The 22,355-nt window shown below is 42.7% G+C and overlaps 2 protein-coding genes across 2 annotated transcripts in view; one reads left to right on the forward strand and one right to left on the reverse strand.

The window, feature by feature from the left end:
- LOC145497837 (uncharacterized) overlaps positions 1 to 22,355 on the forward strand; it is an 89,611-nt gene that overhangs the window by 38,617 nt on the left and 28,639 nt on the right. The gene's annotated exons all lie outside the window — the stretch shown is intronic.
- LOC145497708 (uncharacterized) overlaps positions 1 to 22,355 on the reverse strand; it is a 66,366-nt gene that overhangs the window by 7,418 nt on the left and 36,593 nt on the right. Inside the window, exons 3-8 of the mRNA XM_081477549.1 lie at positions 8,372 to 20,416; positions 6,718 to 8,198; positions 5,650 to 6,292; positions 4,653 to 5,192; positions 4,292 to 4,481; positions 4 to 3,340 (exon numbers count right to left, since the gene is read on the reverse strand). Coding sequence (XP_081333675.1) covers positions 4 to 3,340; positions 4,292 to 4,481; positions 4,653 to 5,192; positions 5,650 to 6,292; positions 6,718 to 8,198; positions 8,372 to 20,416 — 18,236 coding nt within the window. The remainder of the gene's footprint in view (positions 1 to 3; positions 3,341 to 4,291; positions 4,482 to 4,652; positions 5,193 to 5,649; positions 6,293 to 6,717; positions 8,199 to 8,371; positions 20,417 to 22,355) is intronic.

Here is a 22,355-nt window from a genome sequence, read left to right on the forward strand (position 1 = left end):
TACCTGATAGTCCATGTCTGGTCCCATGACTCCATCTCTCACATATGTCATGACAGGCGGTGTAGTATCTATGATAACACCATCACTGTGAGCAGCTGAACACATTCGGGCTCCATTGCAGGCAATAACTGTGATGTAATAGGAATCTCCATGTTTCAAACTAAGTCCATAGTGACTTCCATTTGGCCTCATTCCTGTGCTCTCGCATACCCGAATGTCGTCTGTCATTGGCTTCCTGCCCACACACCAGAAATACTCCACAATGTCGCTCTCATTATCCAGAAAATCAATCCACCTGGCATGGACCTCTCGCGTGTTATTCGTAAACTTCACATCCGTGGCCTCAAAATTACGAGTAGAACACTGGCTGTTTTCCCCAAATGTTGAGTTATCGGAGCAATTCACGTTTTGGTCACTGCCAAGTCCATCGTATATCACTCCAGGCACGGGAGCTGTCGAGTCGATCACAAATGATCCTGATAACGAGCTCGTTGATTTACCAGCTCGGGTGGTTTCGAGTAGTTCGACAGTGTAGACGTGCTCGGATCCAGCGACGAACAACGATCCATTTGATAACTGAACATTGATTCCATTTGTTGTGTTGCTTAAATGTAAGGTCGAAACACAAGATGTGTCATCGCAGATACCTGACTTGAAACTGGAGGACTCATTAATTTGAGGCGAGAAGCAAATCCTCCCGTCGCAAACTGAACAAGTTTCCGAAAAGCCTCCAAATGATTTCCTTCCTTCCTCACAAGGTTGACAAGATATGGGACGTAAGCTTCGGACGTTATAAACTCTGGTACGGAAGTGGTTTGGCGGACAGTATGTTGCCATAAAAACTCTTCCGGTGCTTGACCATTGATGAGTGTTAGGCCACGTAAGGACGTCAGGTATCCCGAATAAGATAGTGTTTCCTTTGAAGGACACAGATGTTCGAGTCTCCATGCCATCAACTCGTAACGCGCTTCCTCTGGCAAGTACTGATCCTAGATTGACACATTCAGTAATTCCTTTCCTCACGTCGGGATCTTTAGAGTAAATTCCTTGGAAGCCAAGCAGTTGGACTCCTTCACCACCATTTAATGCTTCAATTCCGAGGGCAACAATAAATCCTTCCCCTCGAGTGTTTACATCAAGATTCCCACTCAGTTCATCAATATCTCTCCCAGCCTTGTACTCACACACATCATGATAAGAATTTGAAGAGATGTTAATCTGAAACACTTTTAGTAATCGAGATGTCTCGGACAATACCACAAGAGCGTCCGTGTCAGTAAGGTGTAAAGACAGAGGTGCCATTTGGTTTACAGAGTCGGCTGGACATATTGTTTTACGGACTACAAGGGCTGGTAGTGAGTATATAAACACGCAGCAGTTTTTCCCATGTCCAGCCGAAATCGCCAGAGTACGGTCGTTCAAAGATATTGAGTGTCCAAAGTTTGGATCGTTCAAATCCTCGCCAATTACCTGAGTAAACTTCCATTTTCCAGAATCCTCTCGAAAAACGGCAACAACGCTGTTGTTGGTGGTTAAATTCGTTCCAGTCACTGCAATTACGTTCTGATTGAGGGCAAATGCTTGTCCAAGGTTATCTGCCCATGCTTCATCATCAGAGCAGTCTGACGCTGAAACGCTTTTACATTTTCCAACCACGATGGCCTCGCTTAATATGCTTTCACTAGGCTCACCAACAGTAAGGTTATAGAGATAGAGTTTACCATTCAATAGAAAGCCTGTTCTGTTTTCACTGGAAGATATCTTTACTCTTGCATTAGGATCAGAGTGGTCATCAAGCACAATAGAGTAACTTGCAGTTTGATTCTTCAGAGGCTGTAGAACCACTTTACCTTTACATCCAATAGCTACAACGTCATTTTGCAAAACCGCAACGGAAACTCCATAGTCTTCGACTGGTAAAGTCGACTTGAAGTGTGTGTCACTTAAGGCAGATAGTGCATTGTTAGGCGTTCTTGCACAGCACGCACCTTCCGCGTCCGCAAAACCAGGGATTGCCTTCATTGTTGTGGACTGGGATGTCATGTTTGTGTCATTATTTCCACTTGTCACTCTTTTAACGATTATTTTAAATTCGGCAGTTGGGCTAAACATATTGTGTTCGAGTAAAAACTTTGTTCTGTCAAATGTTTGGTTTGAGGCATCACTGTTAACGGTGAGTTCTAACTCCGCTGGAGAAGAGATGAAGGTCATATCGGTATCTACTGTACTCTCGCTGACTGGTGGAATCCTCAGGTTTGGTAACCAGCGTAAGTGTTCATTTTCAGCGGCTTTGTCGCGGATTGCAAGACCACGGGTTGGTGGAGGACTCGGTTCCATTTTTAACCCATCGCTGCAGGCCTCGGAGTAGATTCCTCCCTTGTTCCACACCCTCACAATGCCACGGTAACGTTCCCACGGATGAAAGGTTCTTCTTATTGTTACGTTGCGTTGCCACGGCAACACGTCCATGAAGGGTTGCTCAAGAGACTCTCCATTCCAAGACGTATCCTGAAGAATTCGTGGTACAGAAAGATTAGAGGAGAGTTTCGTGACTGCTACCTGAACACGCAGGCGTGAAACGTCGTCAAGATAACTGCCAATAACGTTCCACCTCAGTGTCAAACTTTGCAAATTCGCCTTCCAGTCGATATCTGTGAAATTGCTTGTATTAAAGCTTGAAATGTCAATCACTTCGGCCAGCTTCGGTGCTATAGTAATTATTGTGCATGGATCTGATACTATTCGCCTTCTTAGTTTCGCTCCGTTCTCGGCATACACGGTGGAAAATAGTTTTGTTCCTAGGCGAAGTCTGTTGACGATAGCAGCGCCTCGCGTTCTCATTCCCACCGACCTCATAGACACCACGTCACATGAAGCCTTTGCTGTTCCAACACACCAGTCATACTTCACCATTCCACTCTCTTGGTCTTCATATTCTTCCCAACGGGATGTTAAGTATTCTTCGGAGCAAATGAAAGTGATGGGAGAGCTAGTTTGATTCTCTTTTAATGATTTGAGATTTGAGATGGAAACATTTACATTTGTTAGGGTTGAATTTGAACGTGTCAAAGAAGACAAATAGTCATCATTCTTTGGAGTCGGTAGGGTCAAATCGATCAATACTCCATCACTTGTCATCTCCGTTGACTGTCCAATTCTATTTGTACCACGAACGATAGCGTAGTAAGTTTTGTCATGCGTAAGGTTAAGGCCATCGATTGTGTAGCTTCTGTTCAATTGTACGTCAACGAAGGTGGTGACAGTACAGTTTTGGAGAGCAGAAGTCAGACAAATTTCATATTTAACGATGCCACTCTCGAAGTCCATGAAAGGAGTCCAACTGCAAGAATTAATGAGTAAATATAATTAAATATAATTGTTTTAACTAGTAGAAGCAACTTCTTTTAGATGATCACTTTATTGCTCTCCCAGGGTTGAAAAAATAACAAACAATTCAAGCTAATTTATAGACAAGTAGAACTGGAGCAGGAGTTATCATCAGAGTGAAGTGAAAAGTGCCCATCAGCCAAACGTTTTCTAAATCTGATCTCATGTTAGTGTAACCGTAATGTATTTGGCGGTAAGACTCGTGTAAAGTTTGTCCGCAGTGACTGTTCAGTTCTTGTAAATTTCGATCTGCGTATTGATAGTCAGTTAAGTCATTCTATTTGAGGTCTGATCGTCCGTTTAGGTTGGGAATAAGTGGATAGTTGCTGACATCTAGTGGGAGGCGTTTATGCCAAGTTTGTGTACCCACTTCCTGGAGTCAGTCGTTGAACAAAGTTTTAAGTTTAGATTAATATTTGATCAGAGTCTGAGTCAATGCTGTGGTTTGTAGGTTGATAATGTTCTGTTATGTGATCATGAATTGACATTGCTATTTCCCTTCGCTCGTTTGTGTTCTCAGGTAGTCTCGTGTACTCCCTATCTGTTTTTATTGGTTAGTAAATTACGAAACGTGTCATGTGGGCTATAGGATCCGCGCGCTGGTCTAGAAAGTGTCATCTATTTTGACCTTTTCTAGATATCACAAAACTTTGAAAATAGTATTCTGCCGGGGATTCTCCATACTTACACACGGACGCTATTAACTACACTCGCATTCATACGATTACTTATGCTAATTAGAGCAAAATACAGCAGTTTATATGACAATTCCGTTCGAGGAAATTGCAATGGTTTTTGATTAAGGGACTAAACGTGCTGGTGATCGGTTTTGAAACTATTACCGATTACTTGCTGAATTGTGCTCCATTCATTCAAATCACTATCACATATGCTATTATGTTACCTTACGACCACTTTGGCAGAATCTGACTGATAGCTGACGTGCATGTTTCTAGCACCAATCCATACTTTGCCTTCCGTCGGAGGAGTAAAATCGACCGTGAATCCATCAGAGAATACTTCCAAAGTAATACCGGCGTAGTTTTTGGCCCTCACGATAAACCTGTATTGCTCGCCACTCTCAAGATCCAAACCTGCAGAAAACAAAGTCTTTTTTATTGGAAGTACGTTTAACTATGACTTGCATTTCAAACTTGAGCAGAAAAATGTGCACAATAACAATCACAAAGCTGAATAGAGGATGATGTGGCAATCACGCTGAAGGTTAAATCAAAGCCGGTTACTCGTCATCAGTTTAATCTCACCTGTTATTGTCACATTAGTGACTTGTCCCACTGCAGTGAAGGTTTGAGGACAGGAAGACAGGTTTCTAGCATCACATAAAGCGACTTCGTAAGACTCGATACCAGATTCCAAGTCCAGAAAATCTAACCAACGTGCAGTGATATCATCTTCACTATTCACATAATCTACATCTGACACCATTCCATCTATCACACTACCGGAAATGGGAGGGCTTTCATCGACTATCACTCCATCTGACGTTAGTGATGTTGTTACACCTGCTCCGTTGGTTGCTTTGACCGTGACATAATGGCGCTGGCCATTTGCGATCGCCTTGTTAAGCACATAACGGACAAAGGTGCCATTATGATCAATTTGCGTTTCATTCACGAGATCACAAGTGCCTAAAGACAAACCCGCACACCAAGTGACTTTAATGACTCCACTTTCAAGGTCTTCAAAGGCACTCCAGTAAGCTGTAATGAGGGTTCTGCTCTGTTGAACATCAATGTCCTCGCCTTCTTTATTTCCATCTATTATTGTACCATCATTGGTAGGTCCTAAAAATATGGAAAACAAACGTAATGTAAACGTAGTTCTAAGACCTAAAAATCTCTTCACCGGAGGGCAAATAAAGTTCAATATTGACCAGGGACGACATCTTGGCCCTCAACGATCTTCGGCTAAGATGATCCGGTAATATACTCCACCGGAAGTTCACTTTAAACGGACTCTGTTTCTATTGTCTCAGTGTTTGTATGCATGATTGGTCAAATAAAGTCACCTTGATCTTAAATTATTTAACTCAATGCCAGCAGTACATATCACAACCTAAAAAGGAAGCATCGTTAATTTACCCGTCCTCGGATCTCTTAATGAGGTAGTCCAAGCAAGAGTATATTTAACATGGTTACTTATTTTTTCCAAGCAGTAACAACACCTCGGGGCAGTGGAAATGGACTGGAATACATTTAGTAGCTGCCCAATAAAAAAAGAATCACGAATATCGATTTGTACCTGTCTTGTCGACAACAATCCCGTCAGACGTTTTCACTTCACTTGCTAAGCCTGCTCCGTTTTCTGCCTTAACAGAAACAAAGTACGTTTCTCCTTGAATGAGCGGTAAATCTTGGAAAGTGAAAGTAGTGGAGTTACTCATGTCAGTAAAGTTCTTGATGTTACAATCTCCTGGCTGTGTTCCAACACAAACGTAGGAAGTACGAACACTGCTCTCTTTGTCCCAGAAGCCATTCCACTGAACTGCAATTTGGGACTGTGTGAAATGCTCTGCAGCCTCCTTCATGATTGGGTTTGTGCTCTCAAGGAAATTTATCTCACCCAAAAAGGGAGGCGTTGAGTCAAGCACGAAGCCATCTGAATAGAGTTCTGCGAACAGGCCAACGTTGTTTTCCACCCGAATTTTCGTCACATACCTTAGTCCTTCTTTGAATTCCAGGTCAGCCAAACAGATAAATGTTTGGTTTCCTACGTCCAAATTATACAGTACACATTCACGAGTGTCCGTTTCAGAGCAGACGGAGACCTCGCTTTTGAGCACACCACTCTCAGAATCTATGCTATCCCAACTAACACAGTACCTGTCTTTAGCTGTGAGGTATTCAATCTTTTTATCACCTAGGCCAAGCTGCAAGTCCAGAACCTATCCGAATAAAGCGTATATATAATTTAATCAAATGAAAGAAACGTTTCTATTTACACAACATTAGCGTATATTAAAGCAATTGTTGCAACTCCGAAACGTTTTGCTCGATTCTATATTTAATTTCTTATGCACCCCAAATCGTAGAAAACAAATTCAATATACATGTAATATTAAGTACATCATATTTTAGTAAAACTTGCAGTGCAAACCCAGGGTAGCGTGGTGATCTATTTCAAGAAAGTTTGAGCAAGTTGTCTAAAGGACGTTTGTCTACTACATCATTCATACGCAACTAAGCCGCTTTTTGTTTAAAAAGGGTAACAAAACTTTTTGAGTATCAAAGGGTTAAACTGGATCCTAAACGTGCCGAAAGAAATATAAAGATAGCGATGTGAAGAGGAAGTGGACTACAGTGGGCTCACCTTTGAGAGAATCGGTGGAGTGTCGTCAACTCTAAATCCGTCTGAGGATACTGTTGTATATTGGCCTGCGTTGTTCAAGGTGCTGACAGTAATAAATATTGATATTCCTCCAGGTAGTGGTGGCAGAATCTGTTGACTGGCACTGGTGCGATCGCCAACGCTGGTTTCGGATATGATATCGCAGATACCCTTTCCTGTGCCAGCACACCAAGTATAGCCTCTAACATCTGATTCTTCATCCTGGAACTCATCCCAGTTGGCAGAAATGACCGTGTCAGCTGCTTGGTAATCAATGTCCAGGAGTGTCTGACCATCTCTTACCTTTCCTCCTAAAGGTGACGTACTGTCAACTCTGACACCATTAGAGGTTGCCGTTGTGCTGTAACCGGACTCACTCGTTGCACGTACGGTAACAAAGTACCTTCCATTGTGCTTTAAGCTTAATCCTGTTATGGACCCTTTAAAGTCCATGCCAAGACTTACAAATCCACTCACATCACATGTCCCTGCTTCTGTTCCTGCACACATCTCGTAGTCAGCAATGCGGCTATTAGCACATTGGAACGGGGACCAGTTGGCTGAGAGTCGAGTAGTAAAGCTTTGAAATTCTCTATCTGTCTGTCGCTCCAATCCATCGTACACAGTCCCCGGAGATGGGTTAGCTCCATCCAGCATAAACTGGTTAGAAGTAGCTTCACTGAATAAGCCAACCTTATTAAACGCACGGACAATTATGACATACGATATGCCATACTTGATACCAAAAGCGTCAATATTTGTAGCAGTATTAAGGCCAACGTTCACATATTCATTAATACATTTGTCTGTTTCGCTCGTTTGACAAATGGCCCATTCAAAATGGCTTAAACGACTCTCGTTATCCACAAACCCACTCCATTTAGCTGTAATTGAATCTCTTTTTTTAAAATAGGTGGTTTCTGCAGTTTTTCTTAAGGTCACATTTCCAACTGACGGAGGGGTGGTATCAATTAAAAGCGGTCGGGCGACGACCGTGGAAGTAATTCCAGCACCATTTGTCACAACAAGCATCACATACACTACAGTACCAGAGGCTAGCGGTGGAGACATGTAATGCTTTACCGAAGTATCTCCCGGATCAACTGAGGTCAGCGAGACGATATCACAGGAGTTGTTCTTTGTTCCCGCGCACCATTTAACAGACCAAATTCTGCTTTCCGTGTCATAGGGCTTATTCCAATAGAATTCTAAATATCTACCATCATTTTGAATGATGAATTGGGGCACGCTATCTTCTTCATTTTCAACACTGTGGTAAACCCCTTCCATTGTAGGTGGCGAGTTGTCGACGGTTATACCATCAGAGTAGATTGCATCTTTAAGACCAGCACCATTGGTTGCCTCGACTGTAAAAAAATACTGTAAGCCTTCTTGAAGATTAACCCAGTGATAAACGCTTGTTCGAAGGTCAACAGATGTCATGTTTTTTACTTCACAGGTTCCTGAAAAATAACACAAAACTTAAATATTCTATGTATATACTCCAACTCCTAACAAAGAAGTCAAACATAAACAGCTGCATCGGTACGTTGTAAATGGAATGGCTCGTCCAAGCATAACTTTGGGATGACCAGGACTTAAAAAAAGAGGTGCACCAAAGAGAAGTCATGGTTACCTTGGGCTATTCCAACACACCACTGATATTCTATAACATCGCTTTCAGAATCTTCAAACCCACTCCAGTGCGCAAACAACATCCCGCTATCTTTTTGGTGATCACTGTCGATAAACACCCCCGTCATTGGCATTGTCCGATTACCATCCAAAATTTCCCCTGCTTCAGGGGGCGTCCAGTCCACTACTACTTGCTTTGATGTTAGAACGGTTTCCAGACCTACCATGTTGACGCCAGTAACGGTCACGTAGAAAATTAAGCCTTGATACAGCGTGAAATTTACTTGGCCTAAATCAAGGGAACGGCTTAGACTCTCGAGGCGTTGACTGGCTAACAGGTCACTTTTAAATGGAAAGCTGCCGACGTGAACGATGAAGTGGCTTATTCCGCTTTCGGGATCATCAATTGACCAGGTAACTACAGGAGCAGACGGTGATGTTAAGAACAAAGTTTCTTCACCCGATGATGGCGAGATCTGGATTGATTTTGCAACTGGAGGTGTTCGGTCTATAATTACACCATCCGAGGATGACATTACAGTATCACCCCTAACGTTTTCAGCCTTTACTGTCACGTAATATTTCTTTCCATGCAAAAGAGTCAGGTTATGAAGGCGACTAGCTTTGGTTTTTAAATGGTGCACTTCTATGAATGGCCATGCGCACGCGTCTAATCCAGATGCATTGGGTGGCAGATCTCTAATGCACCAATCGTATCTTGAGATACTAAATGTAGGATCCTTAAAACCACGCCAGTGTGCCCAAATAGCTCTATCATCGAGCTGGAAGTCAATGTCATTTTCTGACGAGAACGGTCCGTCGCTTACAACACCAGCAGATAGTTTTCCTAATATTACAAGCATTCCTGGCGAGCAATCTGTTCTGTGAAGCCCAGCACCATTCGTAACTCGGACAGAAACAAAATAAGTTTCGTTTTCCATAAGGGTTTGATTCTCGATGATAACTCCGCCAACAGAGTCATCAGCTACTACTTCAGTGTATAAATTGTCGCCATCTTGTTTCAGTTTTTGGCAGTCTGTTCCAATTGCCCAGCTGGTCTTCTTGATACCACTTTCAGGATCTGTAAATCCTGTCCAAGTGACAACAAAAGAGGAATTGGACAGCTTATTGCTGCTTTGATCATAACTGCGTGGGAATACATGATGGGCAGCTACAATCCCAGGGCTTGGCGCTGAACGATCAATGATAATGGTATTTGAGGAGGATTTGCTAGACAGGCCACCTTTATTAACCGCAAAAATATTTAAAAAACACGTACTGCCCTGCTGGAACGAAACGCTTGATATTGATATGTTAGTTACTGATGGCGAAACGTCGGAAAAGTTCTTGATGTCATTCGTTCCTGGAGTTGTTCCAAGTCCCCAGGACACTGACTTCACGCCACTTTCTCTGTCGCTTACTGACCATTCAACTTTTAAGAGATCCCTCTCTGGATCAAATGCGAGCTTTAGATTACTCACTTCAGGAGGTGTATTATCAATTGTAACACCATCTGTCCATTTAATTGACTTCAAGCCAACAGCGTTCGCAACCTCAATTCCAGATTGGTAAGTGTGTCCTTCAATAAAGCGTGCTGTCATTCGACCTCCGCCTGTAATTACTGCGGATCCAGTTAGGTTCACACGCGTCTTCAAAGTGTAAAACGGAATGGCGGACTCCTTTGTTTGCATATCTCTGACCGAAAACTGATACCGAACTATTGGAGATTCGTTGTCATGGCAAACCCAAGAAATAATGAATCTGTTTGAGCTCGGAGCATATTCAATGTCATTTGGATAGTTACTTTTGCCATCCCAGACCTGGGAGCATATTGGAGGAGTAGTATCAACAGCAAATCCATCTGATTGTATGGTAGCTTCTAGGCCGATGCTGTTCACTGCTGTTACGTTGACATAATAAGTTTTTCCGCTTGCAAGTTCTTTTGATAGCTCCAAAGTTAAACTAGTAACATTCCCACGAACCCTGAAGGAATCATGCATATCCAGCGAGGTGTTGCGGGAACTCCTTCCCCATACTTTAAGTCTGTATACCTGAATGCCACTTTCAGCATCAACAAACTTAAAAATAACAAACAAAGTCCTATTTGCAGTCTGATAGTCACCATCCCGAACATAAGTTGGATTAGGGGGCGTATCGTCGTATACGATTCCATCGGAATAAGAGGCTGTTGTAAGGCCAGCTTTGTTAGTGCATCGAACAGTACTAAAGTAGCGAGCACCCAAACGAAGCTTTCGATTGGTTATAAAAGAGGTTTGGGACACTGGTAGGCTGGTGAAATTTACAATGTCTGCATCACCTGGCTGTAGACCAAAAGCGATAGCAATGGCGGAGAGGCCGCTCTCTGGATCCTCGCACTTCCATGTTGCTTTCAGGGAATTTTCCGATGTATAGCTTAACTCATTATCGGGATCATCACCATCACGACCTGGTTGTGAAAAAAACGGAGGACTGAAATCTACCAGTACGCCATTGGATGTAGCCATAAAGCTGGGCATCCCGAGTATGTTGTAGGCAATCACTGATGCATAGTAAACTTGACCAGACTTCAGCTCCGAAACTTTCAGTCTAGAGCTTGTGGCGGTGTTTACCATCCCCACGTTTGTGAATCCTTGCACGTCTTGGCCACCTGGGAAAGAACCAAACGCCAGATGATATGACACGATGCTTGTTTCATGTTCTGTAAAGTTACCCCATGAAGCTGTAAGAACGGAGCTCTCCATTTGTGTGCCTATCTCCTGCCCTGGTCTTCCATTAGAAACATAACCTGGATGAGGAGGGGTTGTGTCTACCAGCACACCATTGGAATGAAAGAATTTGGAATTCCCAGCTCTATCCTCCAACTTAAGACATGCGTAGTACGTCTGTCCCGAGATTAACGCTAGTCCGGATAAAACATAGAAGTTTGTGTCACTTGAAACGATTACCTCTTTCCTCGCATCACAGAAAGTCGACCTCGATTTGCTAGACAACCCAAGGTACACTTTGTCGATTCCTGAGAAATCAGTAAAACCATACCAGTGCGCACGGTAGACGGAGGCAAAGCTCTGATACCTGGCATCCTGTAAGTCCCAGCCATCTAATACTATCCCATCTTGAGGTACGTCAAAATCAGAGACCAGAGCGGGGGAAGATTTAACAGTGGGGAGGCCAGCGCTGTTTAAAGCTAATACGGTGATGAAATAACGCCTGTTGTTTTCCAGAAATGTTGGTGTCAGCGATGTCCAGTTAGCTCGCAATGATGATGTCGGAAAACGTAAAGAGAAGGACTGGAATTTAATGATGTCATCACCGCCGGAATAACTTCCAACGCCAATTTTGTAAGCTTTCACCCGGGAAAGTTCGTCTTCAACCATAAAGTAAGATCGAAATGTTACGACAGAAGCGTTTACATATTCCAACGTTTCGCCAAAATGGCCATGCTGCACCAGAGTTATTAAAGGAGGACTGCTATCAACAATAAACGTGTTTGACAGACCACGGGAAGCAACACCTGCTTTGTCGCTGGCTTCAATAGCAACCGAGTAGAGCCCATCTTTAAGATTAATGTTACGGCCAGCGTATCTTTGGCGTCCAGCTAACTTGAATGGGGCGAGAAGCTGCTCAGTAGTTTGCGATACCACAGAAATACTAAACATACCAATTCCACTGTGAACATCAAAAAAGCTGTCGTTGCCACACTGATTATTGTTCTTTAAAACTGCAGATGCTCTCTTCTCATCCGCCAAGCACCAATTCCATCTTGCCCATACTGACGTAGTTATCCACTGGTACAAGATTGGTGGACCTGCCAATCCGGTGAAAACTTTTCCAGAATGCGGAGGGACAAAGTCTACAATAGCACCATCGCTGCTTGCGTTGATACACATACCCACTCTGTTACAACCAATCACAGTCACGAAGTAACGCCGACCACTTTCGAGGAGGATTCCTGTTATTGTCTCATTGGTCTCCGAGCCCACCGAACTGAAAGCTTTAATGTCAGCAAGTCCAGATTTAGTACCAAGCCCCACACGATATTCCACCAGCCCACTTTCTGCATCAGAAAAAGCTTGCTCCCAGTGCGCACTATAAGAAAAGCGGTCATTAGTATAGTTCTTGTCTATTTCTCCTTGTCCATCTTTGATGTATAGTGGTGCAACCGTTGGTGGTGTCATATCAATTAAAATGCCATCCGAGGAGATAGTTTTCTTCAGACCCGCTCCATTAATGATCTTTATGGTAACATGGTATCGAAACTTTACGAAAATGTTAATGTCAGGAAGTTGAACATAAAAAATACCATCCATTATGGTTTGTGGCAGAAGGTCGAGTTTTTCAAAGGCTCGAATGTCATCTCCACCAGGGTAAGTCCCGACACCTACAAGCTGTGAACGAATGGTACTTTCACGATCTGAACATTTCCATTTTGCTTGGATACTTTTTAATTCTCTCACGAAGTCTACGTCTGACGTGTCCTTTTCATCAGAGACGTCAATCACGCGTCCTTCACAATACGGTGGTGTATTATCAGGTATAAATCCATTTGTCTCGATGACCGCTTGAAGACCGGCAGCGTTAGTTCCACGAAGGGTAATCCTATAAGGAGAGCCCGCCTCAAGAGAAAGGCCATCAATGAGGGGTGTCGTTTGGGTGACAGGTACATTGACAAAAGCTGTGACTTCTTCACCAGACATATTTCTCACAATTTTCCATTCATACTTGGTAATCGGACTTTCACGATCAATAAAACGATCAAACTTTGCACGGACACGTCGTATTGATGGAAGAAAGCTCGCGTCAACTTCACCAGCACCGTCTTGAACATATGTTGGTATGGGCTGAGTTATGTCAATTAAGATACCGTCGCTGCACATAACCGCTTTTAATCCAAACTTATTCATTGCATACAAGCGAGTGAAGTACGTTTTTCCGTGTTCAAGATTTAAACCACTAACTTGAATAGAGTTAGAATTTCCAAGAGATTTCAGAGGAACCACGTCTGCTTCTAACGCATCAAACGTACAAGCTGGGTTTGAAGAAACTCCCCATTTGATCTGGACAATTTCATTTGAATCACTTTTAAATGCGAAGTTCATTCCTAAAGTGTAATTATCGGACTGATAGTCAGCATCTTTTCCTTTTACTACGCCATCATAAACATAACGAATTTGTGGTCCTTTTCTCCTCGCGGGAAACGACGGACAATTTGCCAAGGAACTGTCGAGTCCTTCTTCGTTTGTCGCCATAACACTGACAAATACATCTCTACCGTCCATGACCGCGAGGTTTGTGACAACCTTGCTAAGCGATGTACCCACCCAAGAAGAGTAGTCATCACCTGAGCCTTCTATAGATCCTATCCTGACTTGATAAGCACCAATTTTTGAGTCTTCCTTAAATCCATGCCACTCTACAAAGTATTTGGTGTCTGCCACCTGCCGAGCTACACACGTTCCCGCTTTCGGAGGCGTGCTGTCTTTTTCTTCCTTGCAACTCGTGAAAAGGACTTGGTTGATTTGTTTTGTTGTCCACGACCACTCCTTAAAAGTGTTCATTGAGCCCCAGTAGAATTCTATATCACACCCAATTAACCAACAATCAATGCTTATTTTCATAAACCTGTACCAAAGATAAACTCTGATGCTCAAAGGGGTCAAGCGAATTCTCAGTTCGATGCATGCTTTTAAAGGCCAGCTGCCAAACGATATACGCAACTCCGGAATAAGGTAAATTTCCAGCAGCCTGGCTTCAATTGTAACTCCAGCTTCAATAACATAAAGAGGAACGCTAGCACTAGCGTATACAGAGATCCACGCCCCGGGAATCAAACCTGAAGTAAAGAGATTCTTTTTTAAACAAAGTGTTGCCTGGTAACCTATACTATAATGACCAGCAGCACCTGCAACAAACACAACATATATTCCAAACACTGGAAAACCTGTTGTATATCGATAAAATTCACGGGAACCTCGCAATAACGTTCCTCTGTGAGAAAATTCACAGGAACCTAAACCTGTAGCACTTCTTTGCACTCTTTTTCGGTGAATCTTTTCAAGTTGCTCATGGTAGACATCTGTTTCCAGGAGCTCCTGAGAGATACTTCGTTTGCGTTTTGTTCCACACATGTGATCTCCGATTGGAAAGAGCGTCCGCGGTCTAACAACGTCGTAGTTCCTTACTTTAAAGTAAATACAGTTCTCTTTTATACCAAAGGTGGTATTGAGAATCGGCAGCCTTATTTTAAAGTATCTGTCTTCAAAGTCGCCACCAAGTAGTTCGAAATTTTCTTTTTCAGCAAACGTACCACTGGAGAATGCCAATAAAATAACTTCATTATCAACTCTGTTGACAGATTCTAATCCAGAGGGAGTTCGAACCACTCTTGCTAGGGTGTTTTCTCCCGTTTCGTCTCCATTATTCAAGTGATGAAATTCAAGCTTGCACTGAAACCCAGCAACCATTGCACACCTTGAGATACACGCATAGTCGTTACCAAACTGCCTTATAATCGTCATCCCTTGAGCATTCTTTCCGATGTGAATTACTCTGTATGGGGCTAAACCAGCGATAGCGAGATCGCCATCCAGTGACAGCCTATAACCGTACGCCTTACCCACTTTGCCGTTTGTTATCCATAGGACATTGCGTTGTTCATCGTAAGACACAGACCCAGCTGCTCCCTCTACAGTCACAGTCTTGAAGATATCAACTTGTGAAGGTTTAGGTGAAGAAAATGATGACGTTATGTCGACTTTTTTTACCGAAAGGATTTCATTTCCATCATTGTTGCTGATCCAGATGTAATTCCTAGCTATAGCAACACCACCAATTTTTACCGACAAAATAACACTGTGTTTCTTTAGCTGAACAATTTTCTTGACCCCCTTATCAACGTTTGTAACAACAAGGAGCGATGCTTTGTCTTCATTACTTGCTACGCCGTACATTCCCAGAATCATATCTTTCTCGGAGAGCTGAGCAATTCCCTCCACTTTATAGTCATCAAACAATCCCGGTGTAAGCCAACGTCCGCTCTTTTTCATTGAAGATAGATCATCAAGATGCGGAAATTTCCAAGTGAAAATATCTGATAAATACTGAGGTGATGATCTCCTTATAGATCTTAAGCAAACCTCCTTAGAGCAATACGGTAAATCTTGCCAAGGTTTGTAAGTGCTGGGGTCTAAGCCTCTTTGTCTCGTCTGAATCGTGTTCAACAAATTGGTGACTTTTTCTAAAAATCCATTGACTTTGTCAACCGCATCGGCCACTTCTGAGGTGTATTTGTCAAGATGAGGTTTCACCTTGTCGCTTATCTCTTCAATATCAGCAAGAAGGATGCTAGTTGGCTTCGAAAACAAAGCCGTCACCTCCTGTAGATTATCAGCAAATGCCAGCGCTCCTTTAGTACTGGTATCCAAAGCCTTCATAACACTATTAACATCTTTTGTCTTTTTCCAGAGCTGATACGATAATTCAAGCTTGGAACGTATGCTCTTCAGTGACTGTACGTGTTTATGTATAGCGTCTTCGTAAACACTACGGAATCCCAGAAAAGTATTTTCCTGAAAATTCTGAATTCGGTTGTCCAACTCCTTGGCTTTTTGTATATAATCAACAGCTCTTTCCGGACCATCGTTTGCATATTTTATGGCCCTTTTTCGACTTCCAGTTCCCTTTTGTTGGTCTTCGTCAGCAGCAGTTTGTCCTGTGATCTTCTGCAAGATTGCTTTTACTCTTTGAGTATTATCTTGAAGAGAGAAATTCCGTACTTGCTGCATAAGTAGCTTAATGCTATCCACCACTTCTGTTATGTTGCTGACACCCTCCTCGCACTTGCTGAGCAAGTCGGTGTACTCACTGGCTTTCTCAAGTTTGTCCTTAACGATATCTAGCTTCTTTTTAATAACTTTCCCTTGCTCAATGAACGCTTTGGAAATGCAGGTACCGCCTTTCACACATTTCTGTAACTTGAAGTTCTTCCACGTTTCCGGAACCAGTTCACTGAGGACAACTATTTCTTCCTTAACGTCTTCATACTGATGGATAACGAACCTACCAATCGAGAGTGCTTTTTGGACACAGGGTCTCGTGCTTTGGACAAATATTTGAGTCATCTGCTCGCAGTCAGGTAACTTTCTTGCTGTTTCAAGTATGGTCGAAAACGAGCTCGTAACAGGCTTGAGATCGTGTAGAACTGCTATCACATCATCAACCATTGAACTAATTCCTTGCAGTTCTTCTTTTGTCTCGTCTACAGAATCCTTTATACTCCTAAATTTTGGCAACGCTTTTTCGACGAGCGTGTTGGCTTCTTGATTGAAAAATTCGTTGAGCTCTTGCACAACATCAGAAGGTCTGACAAGCACTGCAGCAGTGATGGCTTTGAACTTGTTACAAACATTTTGTAACCGTTGGTCAAAGTCATTTCCGAACTGTTTTCGGATATCAAGCTTTTGAATTTCGTCTTTATAATTCTGTGCTTCATTTGCAAAATCAATGATTTTGTCTGCAGTTTTCCTTGCCTTGATTGCATATTCTGGAAGGCTTTTTAGATGTTTAAGAACTTCATATAAGCGAGAAGCTATATCTCGAAGGGCGTTAAGAAAGTCATTTTTCGTGTTTACAATTGATAGAAAATTCCCAATTATTTGGGAAACACGAGAAATCTTTCCCACACGAGCTGCCAGGTTTTCTTCGTACCACGTTTCGACGTTTGTGACTGCAGACTTCAAATCTGTCCCAAAAGTTTTGATTTTTGATGCCACAGGTCCAATCACAGATGCTAGGTCATTAACTGCCTGACGCGCGTTGTTTTGTACTTGATCGATGACATCAGCGGACAATGTTGATGCTTTGGTACAGGCCCCACTGAATTCCGTCGACGTTCCTCTCGTAAAGTTTACGGCACCATCTACTATATTCTCAATATTGCTTAGTTTGTCCGTAGTTTCTTTTAGAGAGTCAGAAATGAAGTGTTTCACAGAAGTGGTGAAATTCTGGTCAATCTCGTCTATTGAAGTATCTAAGACAATTGTAAGGTTAAGCAATTCTTTGAGAACGCTTTGTGTTGTATTTTGAATGTCCTTGAGAAGAAATATGCCTTCCTTTTCAATCTTATCTTTAAAGTCTTCGAAGCTCTGGGAAAAGTTTACTGCTGTTTCATGGATTCGACAGGTTTTCTGGACACTCTGTTCTGCGAACTGCGTCATTGCTGGTCCAAGTTCTTGAAAAAAGTCCGTCATATGACTTATGGAAGAAACGTTTAGAACATGAAGGTCAAGTGTGTCAGTTACTTTCAAAAGAAACGCTTGCAACAAGTCGGAGGGGTCAGAGGAATTTCCATGGTCGTTCTTGTAAATCTCCGTGAAATGCGTTTGTAAGTCAGATGATCTACCGGGTAAGATATCTTGAAAGAACGTGTCGAGATCGAAATCGAGGAGTGTAAACTGCCGGAAAAATTCTCCAAATTTTCCAAGGAGAGCAACGACTGTCTGAAAATCCGTCGATTTCAAGTTGAGATCGAATCTGAGGTAAACCTTCCAGTCAAAATCAAGGCCAAAATTAAACTTTCGGCTTTGAAACACTGGAGAATGTATTTTCAGAAACGGAAGGCTTAATGTGGGTAACTTTGTCCCATCCAACGAATCCAGCGAATTAGACATTTCCAGATATTTGCTACTGAAACGCTGCAATCTTAACAAAACTTGCTGAAACCTGTTTAGTGAGAAGGAGAAATGGATCGAGAACTTGAATGGAAGGTGTAAGCGGAATCCATCAGGCACAGACGACCCTAGTGTCTTGAAATATTCCTTAATCTCGGCGTCCTGTTGACTGACAGGAACCTTTCTGAGATTGTGAAGAAGGTTCTTAATATTAAAGTCACCCGGGAGATTTTTTGGCAGCTGCTTACTTACGTCATCGATAATTCCAAGTATTGTGTCTAAAGAACGAAGAACTTTCTTGAACAGGGTCTCCAAACCACTAAGCTTTGTCAGACTGTGCTGTAATTTCTTGATTCTATCTATCAACGATGTCCAGTCGTTAGCACGAAAACTCAAATCTCTGGAGAAGCCGATTATCTTTCTGGTGGCCTTAATGGCTTGCAAAGGAAGAGTCAGTTCTTTCAAAAAACTGTTAATTTTTCTGGCAAAGTCTGTGAACTTATCAATGTTTAACGGAATATACCTGGCGAGCGTTGCTCGGAATTTCTCGATTTCCCTAGTAATTACACTTGCAATACTGTCGAAGGTTCTGAGAAGTTCATCTCCAGCATCTGCAACAGTGTGAATAAGATCTTTTGGAATGTCGTTTTTAAAACTTGCTGAGACCTTGAACGCAGCTTTGCCCTTGGCTACATCAAAAGGAATCTTGAGAATGTGACCTCTAATCAACGCGTAATTATCAAGATTAATTTCAAATTTTCCACCGAAAAGTCCAACGCGTAACTCGAGTTTATTCAAGAACTGAATGACAGTTTCAGCACCTAACCAGTCTCCCCCAACAACCTTATCCCAGCGCTTCACTCGGCCGATTTCGTAGCTGCGAGGGCGGAGCTCTGGTATCAGGGCACGTTTGCGGCGATGAATTACTCTACGCTTGGTACGTAAATCTATTGCTCTGCTATGATTGCCATGGTTTTCAAGGAATTCTTGTATTGCCGAGTCCAAGGAGTCATCCTTGTCGGCGTGCCACATTGCTTGCTCCAATCCTAGAACTACTGATTCAGTCAAGTTTTGGTGGCGATCAATAAAAACATTGACTACTGCCGTCTTGACTTCCTTGTGTTCATCTTGGTTCAAGGCTGTCATCAGATGTCGGTCTGTGTGCTTTGGAGACATTTTTCGCATAGCTGAAATCACCGCTGATCGAATATCAGAGTTATCGTGCTCAATGTGTTCGAGAATGACTGGAAGTCCGGAGTGATGACCAAGATTTCCAAATGCCCAAATGTGGTCTCTCAGGTGTGATTCATATTCCATACTTTCCGGATGATAAATGCTTGACTTGTTTCGGTACCTGTTGTGAATCATCTCAGCAACGCTATCGCTTAAGGTTTCATTGTATCCTGCTCTTTTTGCTTTTTCTGTAAGTCCAGCCAAGACCAGCATTGCTGTAGCTGTAACAGCTTCTTCTTTGCCGTCTTCCATCGTCAGATCAAAAAGGGCGTTAAAGAGACTAGAGTGCAGTGGTCCGTCTGGTAGGTACAAAATTGATATCAGCAAAGTCTCGTATTCTTCGCTGCTGAGAAGCCTTGGATAATCTGTCTTTACGGCGTATGCTAGGGTACTTTGGGCTTCATATTTGCCGTGCGCAGCTAGAGCGGCTAAATAAACGGCCCATGAGGTTAGGTTTTGGTGATTTCGATTTTGGACCAACCTTTTGACTGCTCTGAATACATTTTTATCATTGCGAACCATGTGGTGCAGCTCATTCGTACAATAACCAACTTCCCGCTCTTCAACGGTGTCGTCTACAAAACAGCGTAAGACCTCGTACAAAGGTCTTGTTTTCTTCTTTTCCTTGCTTATCTCTGACACTTTTATTTTGTCTGTGTCATCAAGCAGTAAGCTGTCTCTAGTAAGAGATTTTGTTGTCTTGAGATGTTCGTTCCAGGCAGTGGAGCGCTTGGAACGTTGATGTTCAGGACCAGAGCACGATATTAAGGTCAGTTTGCTGTATCCACTGGTTGACATCTCTATATCCTGTTTTGCGAAGGCTTTAAAATTCTCTGCCCTTGGGTGTCCTTTGGCTGGCCTGAAGAATGCACTTGTGGTGCGGTGAACGTTATCTACTTTTCCATCTTTAAGATGCACATGAACGCTATGCTGAGACTGAACCTTGTGTTCTCCTTTCGGCGGAGCACCATCTGCAAATTGCTGGTAGTCGAAGTTGGTCCAGGTTCGATGGAGATGAGCGTGTGTATCATTTAAGGATAGCACATTGTACTTGGTTCGGAAGATACCAGAATCATCGTACTCTTCTACCTCGTAGGTGTTGGCTCTATGCGCGTCCCTCAGATTGACTTGAAAAGCACCAACGATGCCTGATGTTGAGAAGTGCATTACATGTATATGTTATTTTCTATTTCTCATACTGGAGTACCAGTTAGATGTGTTGAAAATACACACTTCAGAGAGTTAAGTGGAAATTTTAGTGGAAGTTTAACCCCCCGGAAATTACAAAACTGCCGATTTTCTTTCCGGCGATCGGTGTAAATCGTCTGAGACAAAAAGCTCTCCGAAATGAAAACTGGTAATTTGGAACTGGACAAACGAGTTCAACAGTATAAGCCTCCAGACGTGCTCAAAGGAGGGGGGAGTAGGCGTTAGAGGGGAAGATGGGCCTTTTCTTATCAATTGCCTAAAATTTGGACAAATGTATGCCCAAATAACCATCATTCGTTGCCGTCACCTTACTGTCGAACCTTTTTACGCAAACCCTGGTAAAGGATATATTTTCTGAAAGCTCAAGGATTGTAGATTACGAAGGAATATTCGATAAAATCAAACATTTTAGTGTTTTCCGATTACAGCGCCCGATTTCGTAAAGTAAAGAGGTTCACTAATCAAGTTCGTTTCCTTTCGGATTTGAGCGGGAGGAAGCGATCAACTTCGCTATGTCTTCTTGACACCTTTCTCTAAAAAACTGTCGCGAAATTGTGATCACTTCTCTGGTTTGTTATTGACACGTTATTTGTTATCGACACGCAAATTCGAGAGTTGATAAACATGCATTCTGTTCACTATAATAGTTATAACTAATGAAAGAATCGTCCGACAAGGATGTGTTATGTCAGCGTTACTGTACAACACTGTCACCGAGCTACTGAAGACAGAAGGAGAGGAATGCACTGGACACTTTCAACCGTTCTGGAGGATCTAGATTATGCTGACGACATTGCTTTGCTATCTCATTCTATTAATGACAGGCGGGAAAAATCTGACAGGCTTAATAGATTCGCTTGGCAGGTGGGGCTTAAGATCCGCCCTAACAAGACAGAGGTCTTGCCTGTAAACTTCTCAGCACCATTGACCATTTATGACAGCTACACTTACAACTACCTATCAATTCACGTATTTGGGTAGCACAGTCTTCAGTGAAGGGGGAGCCGACCAGGACATTCGACAGAGGATTGGCAAAGCTAGAGGGGCCGTCAGAAAATTGCGACCTGTGTGGAGGAGAAGAAAGTACAGCAGAGGCACAAACATTAAGCTTGTGTGCTGTCTGTACTACTTACTCTATGGATAGTAATGTTGGAGAATGACTGTAAGTTATCTGCATAGGCTGCGACCCTCTCACTCTTCCGTTCTACGTTAAGTCTTGTATATCTTTTGGTCAAGAAAGATCTCCAACAGTGAGCTCTTCAAACTGTCAGAGCAGGGGGAGATGGGAATTGTTCTTATCAGGCGAAGATGGCGTTTGATCGGTCACGTGCTCCGTAGAAAAACTACTAACATCTCGAAAGTTGCTCTCAGATGGACACCATAGGGTGAAACGAAGAGACGCCGCTCAAAATCCACCCGGAGGAGGACTGCAGAAGCACAACTTTAGGCCCTAAACCTTAATTGGGAGCAGGCCGCACAGCGTGCCAAGGACCGACAGAAATGGAGGAGTCTTGCTGATACCCTATGCGCCAGGTGGCGTGTAAAGGATAAATGATGAATGAAGAGAGCAAAAAATAAGAATTTTCCTTTAAGGGTTTTTTGGCCTGACTATCGGGCTACATTCTCTCCAAATTTCCGTGACAAACGTTGAAAACTTGCTGAAAACGAACTCAAAATGTGCGCTTAACTCGCTGAAATTTTCGTTTCGAGATACGAGAGAAAATGTACTTTAAGGCGTTTTTCCTGTGTTATGAGATAAATACTCAGAAAGTGTGAAAGTGACGACTTGGTGGTCGATAAAGTGAACGCTCATTTACTTTAAGAATAGCGCTCGTATCATATTAGACTAGAGCTAGCTTGCAACTGAGGGGCTAATGC

This window comes from Orbicella franksi, chromosome 1, assembly GCF_964199315.1.
Source record: "Orbicella franksi chromosome 1, jaOrbFran1.1, whole genome shotgun sequence".
Classification (NCBI taxonomy): domain Eukaryota; kingdom Metazoa; phylum Cnidaria; class Anthozoa; order Scleractinia; family Merulinidae; genus Orbicella; species Orbicella franksi.